The sequence below is a fragment of the Apteryx mantelli genome, chromosome 13 (assembly GCF_036417845.1).
Source record: "Apteryx mantelli isolate bAptMan1 chromosome 13, bAptMan1.hap1, whole genome shotgun sequence".
NCBI lineage: Eukaryota > Metazoa > Chordata > Aves > Apterygiformes > Apterygidae > Apteryx > Apteryx mantelli.
Genome location: NC_089990.1, coordinates 26,099,816 through 26,121,956, shown reverse-complemented (window position 1 = coordinate 26,121,956; position 22,141 = coordinate 26,099,816). Strand labels below are relative to the sequence as shown.

The following is a 22,141-nucleotide window of genomic DNA, read 5'->3' as shown; positions in this document are numbered from 1 at the left end:
GCCAAAAGTCCTTAGTGCTTACCTTGAGCTTTTCAAACCGATCACTGAGGGACGCCACTTGATGGTCCCGGTGGCGGCCCACCAGTTTACATAAGGCACAAATGAGTTGGTCATCAGCAACACAGTACATGTTCACTTTCTCGTTCTCATGCTCCAAGCAAGTGAGTCCTCGGAAGTGCGTGTCGGGCACGGGCTCCACCAGACGGTGGCTGGTGAAAGGTTTCTTATTGGGGTGCGTGGCCCGGAGGCAACGGTCGCAGTAGGACACCTCGCAGGTGATGCACGTCTTCACCGCATCCCGCGGCGGATCCTGCTCACAGAACTGGCAGGCTATCCTTTCACCGGACATGGTAGGGCTGTTGCGGTAAGTTCGCTCTCGGCGGCTCTCGTTGGGGGAGTTGGGGCCACTCAGAGATGCCTTCTGGAAGCGGTCGATGATGTTCTGCAGGGTCACATTTCGCTTGAGGCCCTCCAGGCCTCGGTGGTTGAGGGAGATGACATACCGGCACGTGGGGCACTGGAATGCGGTGATGGGCTCGATGGACTCGTTGGAGGAGCAGCTGGACACCAGGATGCGATGGGCACAGCTGAAGCAGAGGCTGTGAGCGCACGGCAGCAATAGAGGGTCTTCAAATAACTCCAGGCAGATTGGGCAGGTCAATTCTGACTCCAGTGTTTCCATCTTTAGTTAAAACAATCCTGATTCAGCATCAAAAACCAGGGAAGCTGGCCAGTTACCTGGGAGGGAGGAGAGCAGAAAGGAGCAGTATGAGAAAGCAGGCTATCCTGGTCAGCAAAGCAAACATGGATGACTCCTTTCTATCAAAAGCAGGCAGGCAGGGGGGATTCAAAGAGACCCAGTTCTGCAACACCTTTTTGCTCTTTGCACCTTGATGCAGCTACTACAGCAAAGATGGACTTGCACAAACACATTAGCTTGGTTAAAACTTCTCACCATATTTTCAAGACCAAGCCAAGTCACTGACTCATATGGTGGGCAGGAATATTCCTAGACAGGAGATACACGTTTGGAGGGGAAAGGAGGAAAGCAGCAGCAGCTAGCTCCTCTCCATCACCTTCCATCCCTCCCAGGGAAGAAGACTTGGACAGCCGTGCTGAAAACAAAAACAGGAGAAACCACATGATTTCATGCTTCTTTTAGTGAGTACTGCCAAAGGCAGAAACTGGGGGTCGGGCCGATTTCACATGCATAAGCACTCTGCTGCACAGCAAAAAACCCCCTCTAAATATTCTCTCTTTTGCCTAGCCAGTCCCTTCACTAAGGTGAAGGGGAAAAAGTGAATGGGGTCTGGGAAATCCTGAGCAAGCAAAGTGGGTCAGGAGCTCTAATGCACCATCCTTCTGCCAACTTTTCTGAGTTTCTACCGGCCGCCTTCTTTTAGGAGTGGGGTGGGGAAGGAAGGAGAGCAAAATTACAGCCTGCAAACTTGCGTCTGTGTTGTCCTGCCGTGCGCTTCAGTGAAAAAACAGGGATGCCTAAATCAGCCCCAGCTGGAGGAAAACAAGGTCATATTTTTAGATCGCCTCTTCTGTGTGAGGTTCGAAACAGGCCCCCTTCGAGCGGCCTTTGCAAAAACAACCGTCGCACAGCGTGTTGCTGGGCACACAACAACAAACAGCTCCGATTTCACAAAACACCGACTCAAGCCACGAGTGCTGGCGTCCCCTTCCCGTGCTGGCACGCTCAGCCGCTGACCCCGCGCCTTGGCCTAGGCCCACTCCCAAACGCTTCCCCTTCCACACACAGCAGCGTTAACCCAGGTCCAACCGGGCTGGAGAAGAGGCAAACAGTGGAGAAGCAGCACTGAAGCACTGCGCTGACATCCAGCCTCTCCGGCTTATTAAAAACCCCACTGAATTAGCAGCAGCCAGCAAGCTGCTAGAAGGCAGGCTGCAAAACCACTTCCAGACCTCACGCTGGCTCCTAACAGGTCTCTGAAATGAAAACTTCCACCTGGGGGAGAATAACAGCCTGGCAGGCACTAATAAGAGAAAATGCACGCTTTTCCCTGTCGCCCACAACCATGCGCGGTAGTGGCAGATAATTAGCAAGGAGGGGTGCAGCGGTGGGTTTTGCGACGGCTGACACGTGCACTCGGCAGCATGCTTCCTCCGGCTCCGGTCTGCGTTAGAGGAGAGTGCCCCGTGCCGCTGGCAAAACAGTAATCAATTAGCCAGCCAGCAGTGGAGGAAAGTGCTCGAAGAGCTCGCTCTCCGGTTAAAAATTAGCACGCAACTGCTGCAGGTTGACACTAGCCGGAAACATCTACTGCAGGGGAGATGGAGCATTTAATTATCTGGGAAGCGGCAGGTCAGAGCCTGGCCAGGCGCTGCGCGGGGTGCTCCAAGAGCCATGCTCAGCTGTGGAGCTGCAAGGTGCCTGTGGGAACCGAGCCTGCCAAGGTGCCACATCCTCGGGGATGTTCTGGAAGAGCTGCTGCCAGGAGGGCCCAGTGGCAGCTTCCAGCCGAGGAAGCAAAGATGAGGCAGGCTGGAGGATTTCTTCCCAAATTTGCAGTGAGACTACCTTCAGCAAGTGAGATGCCTACAAGGGAAATTGCCCCGGGAGTTCAGTGCCAGTAACCCACCAGTGGGAGAGATGTAGCTGAGCGGTGCCACCTGCTAGGCGCCATCCTGCAGGCACGGCAGCTGTGCCCAAGCATTCGCCTTTTCTTTTTCAAGCCAAAAGATCCAGTCCAAAGTGTACTCCTTTCCCCGGTGTGCAGCCCAGGTCTAGGAGCCTTCGCCATGAACAAGGTTTTGCTTTTAAATTAAATCAAAGTCAGACAAAACAAAGAGCAGCAGCAAACACCCAGGAGAAATAACACACTATCATCTCTCCGTCTCCGACTGTTCTAGCTTCTTTAGTTGTTTCATCCCCTTGGCATGTCCAAATCTCGTCAAAAGCACAGAAATGCACCTCCCATCCCAGACTGGCAGTCATCATTGGATAACAGCTCATAGGTCCCTAGATCCCAAACTCAAACTACAGTCTGGTTCCCACTCACCTACATCACAGTCACCAATGTACAGGGTATTTCTCACCTCATTCACTTGCAAGAAGTGCTGCATTAGGCCCTTTTGCACCCCACTACCACTAACAAATGAGTTCAGACTTTGAACAATGAATGTTGGGCCGGATTTGACAGATATGCAGTTGTCCATCTGTGTGAATACACCAAACAGTCACCAAAAATGAAGCCTTTGGTAGCAAAGCCTCAGCAGCTTTGCTCAGTGAGCCTCTCAGTGGCTCAGTATATACCATGGACAATCCTGTCACCATGCCTTTTTGGTGCATCCCACTGAGTATCAGGAGACTTGGGCAGGTCCTGGACTTCAAGTTGACTGACTATGCTAGTGCCTGCTAGGCTGGCAGCATGGCATTTGTGCATCTACACGCTGGTTTCTCTTGACAGAGTAGCCCCATAACCCACCAGCAGAGTCTGTCTCTCCCTGCCAAGCTGCAGCTTTCTTAGCCATACCTTAGGCCATCCCAAAGCAAACAGACTTGGCTGATAGCATACCAGTGAGAGCAGTAACCCACGATCATATTCAGCCACTTTTCACCCATGCTTTGGATTGTCTATGACATGCAGCAGGCACACAGCGCCTTTGGAATTTCTTCAGCCCCAGCAGGTTGGACTCCAAGTGACATCCACCCCCGTAATAAAGACACGCGGAAAGCCTTGTGCTGTTGGAGACCTGCAGAGACTGATCTGTTCCTGCTCTGCGTCTGGAGCAGATCTGATGAAAAGCAACATTGTGCTGAGTTCAGCCAAGTTTCCACACCCGGTTTGCATTCCATAAACACTTCTGTGTTCTCGGCAGGGTGCGAGAGCTCCCGTTTGGGGCGGGGGGGAAGAGGAAAAGCGCTGTCAAGAGAGACCGCAATTGCCGCCATAAACATCGATGGGATAAAGCAGCATGGGCAGGGAAGGTTCTAGCAGCAGAAAGCACTGAGGAGTCTTCCTGGGTGGGCAGGGGCCAGACAGCACCCCACAGTTCAGCAACCCAGGGGCTGGCGTGGGTTTGACAGGCAGGAGCAGTGTTACCTTTTGCAGGTATTTTCCAGGCTAACCCCAGGGAAAGTGCATGCTCTCAGCATGTTAAAACTGAGCCGCCTCTTTCCGCTGCTGCCTGAAGAACCATCTCCCCCACATACTACGAGAGGCCCCATGGAGCGGCTTCAATGCCTCGAGCCATCCCAGCACTCGTGGCATGCTCTAGGGCTGGGACTGGCTCCAGCCTCACCTGTAAGCGGCGCTGGCAGCTGTCCCCAACCACAACTGGACCAGGGCATGGCTGGGGGACTCTGCGTCCCCGCGCTGGGTAAAGGACTGCTTCAAGCCCTTGTGAAAGGGAAATAATACAGGTGCCCTGCTGGAACCTGCCTGTGCTGGTACCTGCCTATCACACCATCTATTCCTAATTGCCTGAAATAGCATTTGCAAGCGCCTCAAGGAGATCTTGATCTCTTCCCTGTACCAGCTCAAGGGGCTTATAAAATTAAGCAATTGGAAATTTATATATCTTAATGCTACAAGTAACCTTATCAAGGCCTGCCCCAAAGCAGCCTCTCTCCCTCTTTCAGAGGGACGATGGAAAAGCAGCCGCGTCCAGAAAGGCTGAAGAGCGTGAAGGTTCCCAACAGCTGCTTTATTCTGCACCCTGCTTCCTCTCTGCATCCCCCCCAGTGCTTGTTCTCAAGCCGCTGAGCCCATCTCAGTCATGGGAAAGAGTCAGGGAGGAAGCGCTCCTGGCTGCTTGCCTGGGAGCTCTTGCACACTTTGCACCAACCAGCCCATCTCGCAAGCTGGATCTGCTGGGCTCCCCTGCCAGATCCAAACCTGGGAGGATGAGGGGGCTCCCGTTTCACAGCCACATGTCCCACCACCACGACTGCAGCTACAAGCAGCTCCCCAGCACTTTTTTTTTGTGCATTCATGTGTCATAACATCCCTATATTACAAACTGCCCCTTAACTGGGGTTAGTTCCTTGCAGGGCTGTAAGGGCACAGCATTCATGAATGCACATACCATGCACTGAAGTGAGCAGAGCAGCTCCTACCTCCCTGATTTATCTCCCCCAGACCAGTAGGGAAAATTATTTCCCTCTGGTCCCAAAACAAACAAACAAAAAAATCAACCAGAATGGCATTTGTTTCAAAGTCTCAAAAATATCATTTGCAAAATAAGGACTGCAACATGAAGTTCCCAACAGCTTCTGCAGGGAGTCGCAAATGAAGCTGGATCTCAGCAAAGTGACTGCAGGTGCACTGGCTAAGACACAGTTCCCCAAGGGGCCAAATGCTGAGGCTTAACAGCAGGGCCTGCTCATTGCCAGGCCAATCTCTTACAGACCAGACAGAGCTTACATCCTCCTTTGAAGCACCTGGCTTAGGGACTATGGGGGGGGGGGGGGAGGAAGGAAAAAAAGGAGCAAAAAGTTTAGATAGCCCTTTGTTTTGTTCATGCTGGCTATTCTTATGTTAATCTTGTTTTCCTTACCTCCACAACATCCTTAGATCTGAGATAACCGAAAGGAGTCTCACAAACTAGACTGAAGCAGACAAACGCCACAAACTAGGAAGCTCTTTCAGAGATGCACCTGGGTGAAGCAGTTGGCACTGCCTTCGAAGCCTTTCATGCCTCTCACTTTGATGTTCACTTTGATGTCCATGATTGATGTGGCACAAGGAAGAGCTGATTAGATTAAAATCTGCTTTGTTTATACTAATTAACTCCCTAAAAATATAAGAACTATAAAATACTAACAGGGTTTACAAACAGCCCAGTGTCATTTGTGTTGCAAAGGCTCTTGTCACCAGGGTCTAAGGGTCGGCCAGCCCCAGCCTCGTACACCCCTGCCCCTGGGGAAACTCCAGGAAGCCAGCTGTTGGGCAGGGGTACAACTACAAGAAGCGCAGTTTTAACAAAGCATCACATAAAAGCAAACATTTTTGCCATGGAAACGCCTGGATGGAATTTCTCCCATTACACAACACATCAAGTCATGCAGTGTCCTTCCGGCATGTATGCTTGGTGCTTTTAGTTGTCACAATGCCAGGGCTTTGAGCAGCTTTGTGAGGGTGCCAGCTGGTCGGCAGGTGCCCGTTCCGCTAAAGGTCAGTCCCCAACGCAAGTGAGATCTGGGTAAAGCGCTTCAGAGCACCCACCTAGACCGATGGGCACAGCCAGAGCCTAGCTCTGCACGCCCATGTCACCAGCACCATACAGCGTCAGCACATGGACTGCTTCCCACTCAAGCACAAAGCACAGACAGAAGTTCAGGCCCTCTGTACCCACCTTTATCCCTACATCTAGCATGACAGAAACTGAACACATCCACCATCATTCCTGCCTCATCAGAAACCTCTCTAGAGTGCTGGTTAATATGAGCAAGGGTGGAAGGGGAAGAAACTCAACACTTCCATGCTGCTGTTGGGTCCTCCCAACCTCTCAAGTGGGGCAGGTTCCTGGCTGCTTATTCCCCAAGTCATCAGCACCCAGGCAAGAGGTTTAGTGTCAAGGGAGAGCACTGTGACCTAAAACTTCACATTGCAAACACAAATGTGCTGTGTCACGACACCCCACGTGCCACTCCGTGCCCCTCTTCTGCTTCCCGACTGTCACCTTGGGCATTGCACACAGAAACAGGCAGGAAAACCCTTTGAGAGAGAGTCTGAAACAGGACTCGGAGGAGGTCAGAGCACTGCTAGTCATCCCAGAACGATGCAGCCTTTGCGAGATAAATATCAGGGTAGACCACCAAGCGTTTTGTCCTAAGCTACCATGCCAGCAGCAGCAAAGAGCATCTGCTTGCCACAACCCTCCTCCTTGCAAGGCGATAAACCTCTCTCCGCTTGTTATCAGCGCTCGGTGTGAACCTTTGCAATTGCCTAACAAAACAGGCAGCTTCTGCTCCATCAAGCACGGCGTGTGTATCGGCACGCAGTTCCAGGCTGGACGGTTCCTGTTCACGGCACCCGAGCCCTGCCCTATTAGAGCCATTTCCAAAGAAGCTGCGGCGGGATGGAAATGACACTGATGACAAGTTGTTGTTGATGCCGAAGAACAAAAGCCGCTGTGTTAATCTGAGCTCCATTCAAAACCCACAGGGGAAGAGAAATCAATGAATGCCCAATAAAGAAGAGAGCCAGAAAGGCAGGGGGAAGGCAGCGAGAGTCACTGAAAGCAAAAAGCCAGTGCTATGGGGACTGTGGAGCAAGTGTTACAGCCAGCCACCAATGCTGTCGTGGCAAAGAGTGACTTGCTTTCCGCTTTAAAGGCCAGCTTCTCAACAAGCTCTGAAATCTGTGCGCTGACTCGGAATGGCATGAATTCCAGGAGACCCAGGGGTGCACAAGATATCATTAGCAAATTACATTGAGGATTGTTTGATATGAAGGTTCCCCTACTGTCCCTTACAAAAATATTATTTTACGAGATCAAATTATACTTCCCCCCTGCAAGAGAGAGCACAGATGTGTTGAATTGCAGAAGTAAGAGCTGGAGCAAGCACCCAGCACAGCTGCAAGGCTGGTACCAAGAAGAGCATTGCAAAACACCAAGCATATTTCATTTCTATCTCCAGCTCAAAAGTTACACCTTCAGCAATGCACAATTTCACCAAGAAGGGAAGAAGGGCTGCAGAGAAATGACAGGAGGAGACACTGCTCATCTACACCTTGGAGGGGAAGTTCCAGTGCACACTGCCTAGCACCATGTTCAGACAGCCCCAAATTCGCCTTGATCCCTCCGCCCAGGCCTTTCTGTCAGCCCCTGCAGAGCTCACTCACAGTGGTTCCTGCTGGAAGAAAGCACTCACTTGCGTATTCACACCATGCAATCCCTGCACTGTGCGGTTCAGCCACAACACGCCATACTGATTTTGGCATCTACGTCCAAAACTGCCGACTGCAATTTCTTGGCATTGCTTGGGCTCGGCCACGACCAACTCCTGAAGTCTGCCCTCCCATCTCTGCCAACAACCAAGACGCACCGCGCAAGGAACGCCATCGACTCACAGACCTCAACACAGCTCTTCCTAAGACCTGCAAGCTAGGGGGGCTTGCTTACATAGGACGTAATTCCTGGTGTTCTCAAGGCATTGGTCCTCTGTCATGTACCTGTGGATGGTTTACTAGTCTACAAATCCAATCTTTCTAAACGCTTGGCTTCCCTACCATTTTGGAGCAATAGGTTAACACACTGAGCACAGTGAGCATCGGTCTTCTCTAAGCTGGGCACAACAGCACCCATTTTCCCAAGTGGTTAACAAAGAATATAAAACTCAACCATGTACTTCTGCAGGTTGCGTTTTCCCTTCCAACACACATTCCTTACCTCTACCAGCTCTAAGTTTCATCAACATTTACTAGTTCTCTCTCAGATTCCTCCTGGTGCCCCTGAGCACCAAAGTCAAGAGGATTCTCTGCTCAGCACATTTTGCCAGCCTTTGAGAGCTCAGCTTTGCCGCCACCTTGCATTTCTGGACCATGCTTCCCATTGCTTACAGCCTGGTGAAACACTAACTGTTTGGGTTGATATTTTCTCCAGCAAGTGTGATTTCCCCCACCTTCCCTCTCAAAAAAAAAAAAAATTATTATTTATATATATAAAATATATATATAAATATATATAATATATATATATAAAATCACACACAAACTGATCAGCCACTTCCAAGAATGAGCCTTAAAAGAAGATATGCTGTTCCACCCTCATTTTAATAAATAAATAAGAAGCAACCCTTTCCTTAATTGGCTGCATGACAGCAGGACATGTAATCTGGGCAGCCTCTGTCTTTGTGCTTTTTGCTGTCCTCAAATTGGACCAAGTCTCAAGCCTCAGCAAAAACAACAACAGAAAAAAAAAAAAAAAATCAATCAGCTACGTAAGAGTCTAGTACAGTCCCCAAAGTGTCCATGCTCACCAGGAGGAAAGCTCTAGCTCAGAGCTGAGCAGGACCTTTCCTGCAGCTGCGGCTCTTGGCACCTGCAGATGCAGTGGAGCAGGGTGGCAGAAGCAGGCACCCGCAACCTCTCCCGCGAGCGCACTCCCAGCTGAGCCCAGCAAGCTGCCGCTTCTCCCGCGGCCCAACTCGACAGGCGAGACGGGCTGAAACAGCGGCACGGGCAAGCCCTGCTCTCCAGGCTGCCGCCTGTCTCCAAATCTGGCCCCTGCCAACAAAATAAAGCTCCTCTGAACATCAGTCTGCTCAAGGAGCTACCCTATATTTGTCCTTGGAACAGGTCTCTCCCACGTACAAGGAGAAGCATGTGTCCTATGAGCAAAAATAGCACATGGCCATGTAATTAGCTACAGCTTCCTACCTAATGCAGATGCTCAAGGGAGAAAAAGAGGGGAGGTAATCAGGCTCCCACAGCCAATTTAGATCCAGCATTACCTAATTTTTACGTGCTTGACTTGCAATCTTGATAAGCTTGTGTGTGTATGTGGCTAATATGCATATTTAACATTACATTTCATGCTTAAAGCCCACAACTGAGAAGAGCAACCTTTGGCCAGACCAACAACGCACAGTGTAACTCTTTGCTGCTTCTCATAGTAAATCTGTAAACATTTAACAGAATTTCACCTTTCTTCCCACAACTGCTGCCTTAAGAGTTTCCTTAATAATTTAGGGAATTTGTCAGAGGCGTTCTGAAAGTCCAGATAATTTATCTTCCCACTGCTCTCCCCAATCACTTTATTGCAATACAAATCCCAGTAAACTGGATTTCCTGTCTAAAAGTCACGCTTTGTTGTCCTTAATCTATCACATTGAAACGCGGGCATTTCCACATGAGCTTTAATTATTTTCTCAGCCAAATTTGCTCAGTGCTAAAATAAAGCTCACTGGTCTGTAATTCCCACAGTCCTTCTTGTACCTCTTTAAATTAAAGACAGACAGAGCAGAAGAGGTTGTACTCCCATGCAGCAGTTGCTTTTAATGAGAGATTACTTTTCGCTGGCAGTTCAGCTGGTTCATTGTTAAATTCCTTCAGAAGAGCTGGCTAGAGCCCATGGGGCTCCAGCGATTTGTTGCCGTTTAATTTCTCCATTCACACAGTACCTTATTCCCTGGAGGATTGGCGTCTTTATCTTTGCCTACATTTTCTTGACTGATGGCATGAAACTGTTTTGCTTCCTCACCGGATCCCCCTTCTCCTTAACTTTCTGCCTTCAGTGTCCGGTGATTGAGCGGACCTGCTGACTCGCACAGCATCACTGCTTCCAGGATCTGCAAAGGTCTCCTGGAACCTGCTTTACACCTCCGTATGCCTGGTGAGGTGCTCCTTAAACAGCCCCTGCCCTTGCATCTTGCAGAACTAGTTTTGTTTGAGGTTTCCCCCTCCTAAATTCATGGTAGCAAGAGACGTTTTCTTAAAGTTTTGTCTAAGCATGACACCTGACCACCTAAAGCATGCCCGATATCATGGCTTTTTTGGATTTTGCAGTTTCTTTGACTTTCCTCACCACTTGTGCATGAACGTAGGCACAGTACAGCCAGGACACAGCTACAGTGGCTTTTTCCAGTGTGCGAACTCTGGCAACACTTAGAAACAAACACTCAGGAATGAGCTTTGCCAGTCACGGGCTTCGGCTCACCCCATAGCATTACCAGTCTGGTGCACACATCAACGCTCCTGTCCACGCTGCAGCTGCTGGCGGTTCCTGCACTGCCCCTCCATCCTTTCCGGGGGACAGAGAGAGAACCCAGCTCTTAGTGGCCCACATCCCACGCGGCAGTGTCACCTTTGCTGTGGCCTGTCGCAGCTTGCTACTACTCTTCTCATTGCAAGCAGGAAGCACAGGCGCCTTTCCTACCCGGGACGAGCAACAGAAGGACAATTTGCTGACACAAGCGGACAAGCTGCTTGATTTGGGGTCTTGTGGTTTTCCACTTGTCAGGCAGCTCCATAAGCCTCTGCCATCCATCACCCAGAGATATCTGTAATTCCTATACATGCAAAGAATCACTTGTCCCACTAAAGCTCAGGCCCTTCCCAATACTTCTCCGAGCACGCTGGATCCAGCATGCCCCACTGTCGTTTCTCTCCTGCCAGTGCTAAACGTTTTCCATTCTTTTAAATGGCTAATAGTGCTTTTACAGCTGTGCAGAAATCAGTTGATTAAGCTATTTGTTCTGATGATGAAACGAAACCTTTCCATCTGCCGCAATCTCCTACTCGCCTAGTGCAAAATGAAGAGTAATACTCCTCTGCGCCAGAAAATTTGTTATGGGAAGGGCTCATGTCAATAATTTTCTTTGGCCTAATGCTAAACCATCAGCTGCTAATATCATATTTGTCTAGCCTGATTGAATTGCAGTGTACAGGGAAGCAAAAGAAAAAAGCGTGCGTGTATAATACACACACATGTATAAATAAATACATTTGTATGTATATATACATATATATAAAGTAGGTCACGACTGCACAGAATACAAGCTATCACTAAGAAAACCCATGAACTGTAGTCCCTGTCCACCAGCATCAGGTGCCAGGTTTACAGCACCTCTTTTCAATTTTGTGGCAATAACACTTAGGACAGTGTCCTAACACCCTCTCATCCATGAGGAACAGCCCTCGGCAGACAGAGCTGAACGCTTCCCAGCAGCACTTGCCTGTACAGGTAAAGCCTTTGGCATCAGCCCTGCAACAGCACACAGGGCACCAGGGAGCAGAAGCAGCTCCCCAAAAGCTTGCCTGCAGCAGCCCACGTTGGAGGTACCACCACAGGGCAAGGGTGCCCTGGACAAAGCCTAGATGTGCTGTTCCTCAAAAGCTGGCTTCCCTCTGCCAGGGAAGAGGGGCTCAGCATGGCCACAGCCATGTCCTGGCCAGAGACATCCCAGGCTGGGTGACAGCAGCAAAGAAACCAGTCCTGGAAGCCCAGTGCTGCACTCACCAGCTGGTGGGACTCACATGGAGCCCTCTTGTTGCAGTTGTGATGGTGGGAAGGTCTCAAGATGTTTCATTAACATCACCCAAATATGACTGCGGTGCCCTGCATGCACAACCCCAGTCTAAGGATGTCAGAGAGGCAAGCACAGAAGAAAGCTCATCTGCTTCTTCTCCAAATATGTCCATTTGCTCAAATAAAACATTTTAACTCCTCCCTACAAGCCATGCTCATTTAAGCAGTGTGCATAAGGCACTATGCACTGCAAACACCCCGGACAGCCCACCTCCCTGCTCCAGAGAGGCAACAGCTCTCCAAGTGCTCCTGAGGGACAGTAGCAGAGCATGTGTCAACTGAAGTCTCCCAGCTAATCCAGCATTTGGAGTTGTTATATGTAAGGCAGCACAGGGTTAGACTTCCTGCAATTTGTTTACCAGCCCTGGCAGATTAGTGGGTTGTGCATGCAAGAAACACACAGCATGGATTTTTCAGCAGCTGAAACGGTTCAAAGAGCCCCCTGTAGCCACGCAGCAGTGGTGCACATCACCCTTCTTCCCAGCGCCCTCCCAGCTGTGATGAGGCAATGCCTGCAGCCATGGCATGGAAATCTTCACCTTCCACCTTCTTTGGTGGCTGGCAGAATGGCATGCCAAAAAAGCATGCTGGGCATCCCTTTGATCGAGCAGGCCCCTGTAGCGCAGCACTGTTTCTTACTTGCTTCTGATTTCTATTCAGTGCAGCAGCTTCTCTAAGGCCCTCTGCACTTCGGCAGTTACTAAAATCCACAAGCCAGCAACCAGGTTCAACCTTGTGCGGAGAACAGCCGGTCAACGGGCAGCTCGCGGCAGCCCCAGCGCACACACCGCCGCAGCCAGATAAATCTGCAGGCCCCCAGCCGCGAGGGCGGCCGCCACAAGAACAGCCCCACCTCCCCAAGCAGACGCAAAGTTAGCCGCTTTGCAGCCCAATCATGGAGAAAAGCAGCTGGCCACCTGGCATGCTACCAAGCTGGCACGTCCACCTCTCGCATGTCCCCTGCCATCCTGGGGAAAATCCTCTTTCCCCTTCAGATGAAGCCACTCCTCTGCCCCAAGGTCTCCCTGTTCTCTCCCTCCTCCAGCTTTCCTGAAGTTATTTGCTCTCCTCCCACCCCTCCTCTAATGGCATTCCCCTTCACAGTCCAGCACGTTCAGGCGCTCTGGAAGCTAAAAATCCTGCTTGCTCACTCATCATTTTAATTAAGGTTCATCCTAGTGGAGACACTAGGCTGTATTTTCAAGAAATAAAACCTGTTTGGCTCCCCACCAGCAGACACTTGGATTCTGATTTAGCAGGGAAACAGAAGCAAGCCAGCGTGATTGTATCGTCCTACCTTTCTGCGAGTCCCAGGTGTGGGGGGCACTGGGCTCCAGGGTGCACTTTTGAGATGCCAATCTGCAGGCTGGCCAGGAGGCAGCACCAGGACCCAAGGCCCTGCATTGCGCTGCTTCTCTCCTAACCTTTCCTTGGAGGACGTCTCAGACAAGAGTTTTACAGCAGAGGGCACTGGTTCTTTCAGCCCTGATGAAACCAGAGCACCAGCAGCTGCTGCTATAAAGCAGGTGAGTGAAATACAGCAGTGAAGTCAGCCTCAGCAGCTCCCGAAAAACCAGTCACACCCAGCTGGCTCTTACTGGACCACCTGAGCTTCCAGTGCTACAGCAAGGGATTTGGAGACTCCACAATGCTCAGCTCTGCCCAGTTGAAACCGTCCCAGCACGCAGCTCCAGCAAGGTGGTACCAGCCTAATGTCCAGAAATGCAGATCTGGATCTGTCCCTCAGCTCCTTACAGCAGCACTGCCACCACCAACAGGTCCCTGCGCAGCACCCAGCTCTAGGCAAGCAAGCATCTCCCAGCCAGCCACCAGGGAAGGCGGCTGGGATACTGATGGCCATTTCATTTCACTCACAGCCACAGAGCCCATAATCCTTCCTCCAGAGACCCAAGCACCCCCCATAGTACTATCTCCTTCCCCTGTCACCAGTCACTGTGTGACAATCCAGTTCAAGCCCAACAACCTCCCTGCAAACACCCAGACAGCCTCTTGCCCTGCAAGGATGGAGGGTGGGCAGGGCTGCAACTGCAGGAGAGGAGCAACTGATAGTGCATAAAAACCTTTTAGGCCCAAGAACAAGTCACTGCTTTTGTCCCCAGGATGGATGCTGCATGGAGCTAACGCTGTGAGGCATCAGGGGTGCAGAGACCTGACACTGCTCTTTGCAAAGAGCTGCTCCAAGCAAAGAACAACTCCCCTACCTGTCTAGGGCTGGTCACCACATCAGGCATGCCCAGGACTGCCAGGTGCAATTACTAATGGCTATGGGGAGAGCAGAGACTCACACACCTGCTGTATCAGGTGTCCACTCTTTGACATTCACACTCCCCACACAGGTAGGACAGTGCTAGGCAGCAGGAGAGCGCAAGGGACAAACCCCTGCTCCTTTCAGACTCAAAATTCAAGCCATCCTCTTCCCCAGAGGGAACTGTCTTGTGCCTCAAGCATGACCCAGCCTCCTGCACCCATGCTAAGGCGCCCCACGAAAGCTCCCTGAGACCCACCTGAATGCTTTCCCCGGGGGACAGGACAACATTAACAGAGCAGCATGGTTACTGCTGCAGCCAACCAAGTCAGTCTCTCACTGCAAAAACTCAGCTCCTTCACTAAATTAAAAGCAAGGAAAAGCAGTGCAGGTGGCTGCACGTAAATCCCACTGACCTTTGAGCAGCACGATCACCAAGGAGAAGCACATTTTGAGCATGAACCGCTCAGTCTCTCTGGAGAGCTGGAGAAAGACAAACAGCCCACTCCAGTGTTCACAGCCCTGGCTTTGTACCAGAGAGAGATGGGCTTCCTCAGGGGACTGCGCTCGCAAGCCACTTCGAGATTATTCCAACTCAAGTGTTTCCTACCGGGCCAGGTCTCACCGCTATTTTTATGCACAAGGCTGTTTCATAGCAGCCGTTTGTCTCTTTGACAGAGAAGTGACAAACAAATCAGAGCATTAAGAGCTTCCCACTCCTGAAGGGACCCCTAGAAGATGCTCTGTAAATCATCCAGAGGAGCTGCAGGCCACCAGAGCTCCTCACCAATGGGAGAGCGGATTTTAAAGAGACACTGAGAAATGGCAGTGTAAAAAGGCAGCAAAGGCAAGGCTGGGCTCACGGGAGCAAAGCACAGAGCGGGAAAGGTCCAGGAGCAAAGGGAGGCCCAAATCTGGGGAGATCTAGTCCAGGCTGGTGCCTAGGAGCTCTCTTACATCCCCTAGCACTCTTTGAACAGGGAAGATGAAGTTTGCTGCAGCGTTATCACATCTGCTCCAAGCAGCTTCCCAGGCTAGGGGATGCCAGGGGATTTTACGTGCCCTGAAGGAGACCCTCCACTTTGGGCAACAGCAAAGGCCCTGATGCAGCAGCTGCCACCAAGAGAACCAGTCCTGCTGCTTACAGTGAGGAGAGGAACAGTTTAGCACTTCACATCTTATCCTGCTAGGGATGGTACAAGCTCTACGGTTCATCGTTGCAGGGCAGGAGGGAGTCCCACACTGATGGGCCCGCAAACCTACTGCCTGGGACTGCAGAAGAGATGTCACAGCACCCCTGCTCTCTGCCTTTTGTACCTTCACAGCTGTGTCCATCTTTGTCTTGGCCACACTCTGTAGGAAGTGGCATGTTTGCACAGCACTTACACTGGGCGCCATCCACAACTAAAAACAAAGTCGCACTCCGTCAGTCGACCGATCGATACCCCAACATCCCATTCAGTCAAGAGGCTGTGGATTAACACACGCATGCACAGCAACAGCGTCGCTGTAGCGCGAGAACCATGTAGTGATGAGCCAACGCTTCGCCGTTACTCCCCAGAGATCTCTGTGCCATGCAAACATCGAGGCTGCTACTGAACGAATAACATTCATTGCGGTACAGAATTAAGACAGAGCATGTTTTAAAGAAGATTTATCCGCTCCCCTTTAAGGTTGGTTATTCTACAGACAGTGCAGCATACAGTTCTCCCTCTCTTGCTTTCAAATGCTGGAGGTCCACAAGCAATGGAGCAGGCGAGTGCAGCCTCCTCACACCCACCTGAGTTGTCCTGGGTTTTGTTCAGTGGAATTTCTTCTTGCAGTTTCCCACTTTCGTGCCGCTCAATCAAGATTCAATTTGCTCCACTTTATTTAGACAGGAGCCAGAAGCCCTCAAACTTTTCCATTAGATGAAAAAGTGAGAGGGGGAGTCTTGCTCACATTAAATCCCTACTGAGCCCTTGCGCATGCTGCCTACACTACTCACGCATGCAGAGGCAGCCCTTCTTTGGATTAGGGATCTTCTACCAAGGAAGTGGGCTTCTCTTGCAAGGCATGACCACATCACAATGAAGGCCCAGAGCCCAAGCGTGCCAGCCCCACGCAGGGCTGGCTTACGCATCAGTGTATTGCCCTCCCTGCTCCATGCTTTGAAGAGGCTACCAGCCAGCTAAGGAGCAAAGAGAAATCTCGAACCGCTCCACACAACCAAGGCAAAGCTACAAAAAGGTCAGGAGTTGCTGACCTAGGTCAAGGTTGCCATCAAACTCGGCTATGGTGCATCCCCCAGATGAGCTCCAATCTGGTGCTGCAAAAAGCGCCTTAGAAGAGCAGGCCAAGTGAGAATGCATGCCATATTGTCTGCATGAGCCATTGAAAAGGTAGCTTGCAGACTACATCGCTTTAGTCCAGTTTTGCACTGGAGCACAACAGGCACAAGATCGCAGAGCAACTGCAAGCAAGAACAAGGCTACTTAAGTGTCTCTGCAGAGAGCTCTCCTTAAGAAAAGCAAACAACGGGATGTGCTCCTAAGCAGAGGTTGCATAAGTCAGCCTGGATCCAGCCATTTCTACAGAGCCCCATTGGCCTACTTAAACTAAAGGCCTGGTCCAACTTCCGAACCGTGAAACCATGAAGTGCAATTCCCAAACATGAAAAGACTGCACACGCGACAGATGCCACAGAGTCGGGAAATTCAAAGGCTATTGTGCTAATTTGTATAAGTTTAAATATATCTGCACAGGCTCGCTGGGGTTGCATTCCTGGCTAAATGGGTAAGATAAACAACGCTTCCTGCAGGAACTGAAGACAATGGAGGATAATTAGTGTTAATCCACAATGCAGAAACAATGCAGGTAGCAGATATTTTGGAGTTGCACCACCACCCCCTCCCCAGCTCAGGAAGAGGCACCCAGACTGGTGTGACTTGGCCCATGGGCTACAACTAACAAAAGGCATAAACTGCGTAAAAGGAGAGCCCAGTCTCAAGGGAAGAAACGTGCCACACAAGATGAGGAGTGAGAAAGCAGCCCAGGGCCTATTTCAGGCCTCCCTTTTGCAAAAAGGGCTCCCAGGGCCCTTGCAGTGAAGGAGGCAACTCAGCTGCAGACCCTGGTCTTCCCTCCACAGCTGGGCCACCACCGGGCCGAGTCAGACAGAGGGTGGCAGAGATGCTCTGCTCCTGCAAGCTGCCACCCATCCATTTGGTGACAGACAAATTGTGTCTTGTTTTCAAATCAGGGTAACTTTTAAACCATTTTCCTCTACCTTGCCCCTTGGTAATGCTCCGTACATAAGTCAGATTGCTAAATCTTCCTTCCAATGTTGCAGAGTGACAGAGGGACAGTGGAGCTCACTGGACATTTTGGAAGCACGTTTAAAAAAAAAAAAAAACAGGTCATTTGAAGCCTTTCAAGATGAAATTCTCAGGCACTCCAAGGTGACCCAGAAACATCTGCATTTGTTTTGGGAGGGTTCTCTGACCCTAAATCACTTCTAAGCATAAGTACTTTTACCCTTAATCTCCCAAAAAGCACCGATTCAATTTGATCAGATTTTCCCCAACTGTATTCCCAGTAACAATGAGATTATTTTTCAATTGTATTTGTACTGCTCTGCTGTCATGCTTGGAGTCCTTAGTCCAGGCCAGAGGCTCACCAAACAAGGAGCTGAACAAGCACAGCAGACAGCGCCTGCCCTAAATACCCTCTTATCTAATCGACGTGAAGCACCACGAGCGGGCACAGTATATAACCTGACACGGTGATACAGATCTGCAGTGCTGCCAGCAGGTTTGTCGCTCTTGCATTTTCCAAATCATTGTCCACTGGAGATTTAGCCACTATCAGCTTTGTAAGAGATTGATCTTTTCAACATTTGTCTTGCTGCCGCTATCACTTCTGTGCGATGAACATCCACCTGCAAGCACTAAGCTCTGGTTTCTGCAACTCCAGAACTGCTGGTTTTATCACCCAACCTACAGCAGCGGTTCAGAAACTCTTGCACTACATTTCCAGGCAGGATCCAACATACCTACAGGGACAGTGGGGGGTCATACAGCACACAGGCTGCAAAAATTAACACTTCTCAAAGGGAGGTACAAGAGAAATGCATATTAAAAACCAGAACACCAAGAGCAAGGAAATGTCATGAATAAGGTTAAAACATAAAGCCACATTACAACAGGAAGAGTCAGGAAAGATGGAGTCATTGCTTCTGGGCTTTGCTGGTGCACACAGCAAGAGAGGAGCTCTCTGATCAGGTGAGGAATGTGCTGCATACAAAAACCTCTATTATGAAGGTCTTCCTCTGCCAACCCAGAGCAACCAGCATGGTTTCATTAGTGAAGACCCCAGATACTACAGTCAGTGAGGAGCCCAGGCAGGAAGGGTGGCTCAGAGTTATAGGCCACAGGGTAAATGTGTGCGACCTGAAAAGTTTGGGCAGGAGCAATGCTATTCTCTCAGATGTCCAAAAGCAGCAGTGTTTTTCCAGCGACTCACACAACCATCCGCTAATGAACTCCTCAGAGTCACCCGAGACATGCTGCGCATTTATCAACATGGCATCTTACTCGTATCTACAAGACGGCATCCCTGTGCAAAGGGGCCTGTGATCTATGGGAAGACACGAAAGAGTAAGAAGGCTATGGGAAGCAGGGGCACGGCAACAAAGGGAAAGCTGGTATAGCCCATCCCCAGCTCTACAGAGCGCAGAGCAGCAGTTTTCTCCAGCGTCCCACCGAGTGCGAGGGTGCAAGTTGGGGCCACCAGTTGCAACCTCTCCCTTCCAGGCACCACAGAGTAGAAGCAACTGTCACCCTCTGTTCAAACCGCCGCCAGACATCCGTGGCTGCTCTCCCAGTGTCAGCTCTCCAGGGCAGTGGATGTCTCCCACACTTTCTGCAGCACTGACGTATCCCCATGAAGTCACAAGATCCAGGATTAGCAACACGATGCTCAGCATCCTTCTGGGGCCTGGCCCCAGGCTCGCTTCCCTCTCTTGGTATCTCATCAAAGCCAGGCTCATACCACCACGTCAGTAAAGCTACACTGCTGTGGGACACCAACCACAGAGCCCCACATTTAGTGACAGGATGGGAATTAAACACTGTATGAGCAAGGTAGGCCCTGAGTGCACAACCCTGTGTTAGAAACAAGCCCACTGAGTCATCCGAAGGAGGCAGTTTTGGTGAAGGAATCATAAACTCTTTAACCAAGTGCTCCCTAACCCCATCCATTCAGGCTCTATCACGGAGCAGATTTAATTACACAAATCACACACTATTTCTCAGAGGAGTTAAGATCGTGCCAAATGTCTCCATCGCCTCCAGGTCCACAGGCGCAGCAGCCTGCTCTGCCTCATCATGCACGTGTCCTCGCGTTGCATTCACCTGTTCCCCAGCTTAGCCGATCTCCACTAACTCACCTAACCAAGAGAACTCCTCACGCCTGAGGATGGGAACTGGAATAATTTTGTCGGCAGGTGCAGGCTACAGATCTTCCTATCATCCAGTGGCAGCGTGGCTCTCCTTAGATGCAATTCATGAGATGAAGCAGTTAACTACAAAGCTAATTTACTCCTGCCATCCCCACTTCCCTCCCTCCCTGCAGGCTCCCTGAGGAATGCAGAGGATGGCTTTTAGCATGAGAGGCACAGCACAGACAATATCTGCTATATAACACTGAAGTGTTCTTTTAATGATCTGAAAGGAAAATAAACGCTCCGTATTTTGCATTTTGAGTCTGCCTCAGTGAGCAACTGAAGACAAATGTAATAATCACAGACTCTGCAAGAGGCTTGCTGGAAACAGAGTTTTACATTCAGAGGCATCTTCCCCTCTTGAATCCTCTGGCTGCTTGGTGCGTATCTGCAGACAGCTGGCAAAGTATATGGATGTTAAAGAATAATAAATGCACCCAAATGCTGAGGATGCTAAAGGGAACGGGGCACACTTTCTCAGGTCACACGTGGAACGTGCCAGCAGCCAAAGGCTTAAGAAAGTATTGGCAGGGGTGAAAGAATTAAAAAAAAAAAAAAAAAAAAAAAAAAAAATCAGTTCAGCCTGGCCTGACCAGAACATACTCTTTCACAGCCCCAGGCTGTGAGCGTTCAGCAGCTTGTCGGGCTGCGGGGAGATGGGAAGGCAGCAAAGTCCCCTCTGTGCACACTCTCTCTTCTTGCCCTCCAGCACCGGATGTATCTGCACAATGCCTTTCACCTGAGATGCTCAAGCTACTTTTACCAATGCATCAGTTCGCCAGGCCACAAAACCCAACTGCAGAGAGAATCCCTACACGTGGTAACGACGACAGGGCCAGCACAGGAGCCGTCTCGTCATCCCCACGTCACAGACGTGAGCCCAAGCAGCAGCAGCGGCCAGAAACAGGCCACCGTCAGCAGAAGCCAAGCAAGAAACCAAACTGGGTCTGCCATCTCCTAATGCCAGGCTCACCCCTCCAAGCACTTCTACTCATTTGGGCAAGGAAAAAAGTGCATGAAAGAGCAAAGAAACAGGAAGCACCAAAGAATGCTGGGTTCCTGCATTGCAGCCTCCTCCCAAGGCAGGCGGGAGCTACGGCTGCTATATTAACTCATTCCAACTTTGCTCCCAGGTCCTGCTCTGCCAGTGCCGGCACCAGAGCAGCGAGCATTATTGCCTATCTGCATTTTGTGGTGATGCCAACCCTACTGCATGTTGATCGCCAAGACACCCATCACCATGCCACTAATGACCTCACTCCATAGACTGGCCTGAATCATCTCCCAGCAACCAGAATGATAACACTGGTTGATAATTATTCAGAGGACGTGCTGTTAAATGACTTGAAGAATCAGACAAAAGGGATTAAAAAAGGATGAAATATTTCAGCCCAGAAAATAGCAAACATGTAACACATGGAGGGGTATGAGGCCATAAAATTGACAGCAGCCAGCAACCGAAAAAGGGACCTTTGATGACAACCATAAGCTGGGCTCCCTTCTTTAAAACCATAATGAAATCAAAGACCAGTGCAATGTTTTTCCTCACAAATTATTTCAAGTTTCACACTATATGCAGGTTCTCACAGCTGGAACACACAGAGCCCAACACTACATTTCAGCATCTGAGATACTGAAAGCAGAAGCCACAACATCCCTGCATTTACCTTGGAAGTTGTCAGTGCACAAGAATAATCTATCAGTGGGCACAAGAAGATCTACCAATCTTTTCACCGCAGTTTTCTTCACAGCAAAGCTAGGCACTCTGGCTTTGTGTTTCACGGTTTTATTCTGTGCATTTTGTGCTCCCTCTGCAAACACTCAGGGACTTGGCATCTCTGGGCAGAACCAGTGCATGGGAGCCCTGCAAATGCACACAACTTGCTTCACTAATCACTTTGACGCTTAGCAAATGAGTGTGAGACAACAGCAAAGCAGAGCTGTTACTCCTTAGAACCACATTTTTACAGAGGTGCAACAGCCTCTGCAGTGCAAGAGCACACCAACAGGCATGGCACCTACTGCAGGGAGTTGCAATCCAGCACAGACACAGAAATGCTGGCAGGAGTTTGAGGAAGTTTCAGATTCCTGCAAAGGTTCTCACTGGAGGAGCTGCAGGGATGCGTGAAGAAGCAGCTAAGAGCATCAGGAAGGGATTACAGAGCTGGCAGCAAACAAGGATGAAAGGGGAATAGTGAGTGAGGAATGATATCCGTGCAGGGCTGAAGAGGAAGTGAGCATGCATGCACAAAGACAAGGCAGGAACAGCTGGGTCACATGCTGAAGGGCACGAGGCTGAGCCCAGTGCAGGAGCAGAAGAGAAGAAGTTGATGGGACAGGGAGGGAGCAACAAGACTATCTGTGGCAGGCAGCTGCAGCAGCAGGAG

The 22,141-nt window shown here is 50.3% G+C and overlaps 1 protein-coding gene across 1 annotated transcript in view; it reads right to left on the bottom strand.

Annotated features, from left to right (window-relative positions):
- MID2 (midline 2) overlaps positions 1-22,141 on the bottom strand; it is a 175,628-nt gene that overhangs the window by 141,924 nt on the left and 11,563 nt on the right. Inside the window, exon 2 of the mRNA XM_067304480.1 lies at positions 23-738. Within this exon, the coding sequence (XP_067160581.1) occupies positions 23-682 (660 nt within the window). The 5' untranslated portion in view covers positions 683-738. The remainder of the gene's footprint in view (positions 1-22; positions 739-22,141) is intronic.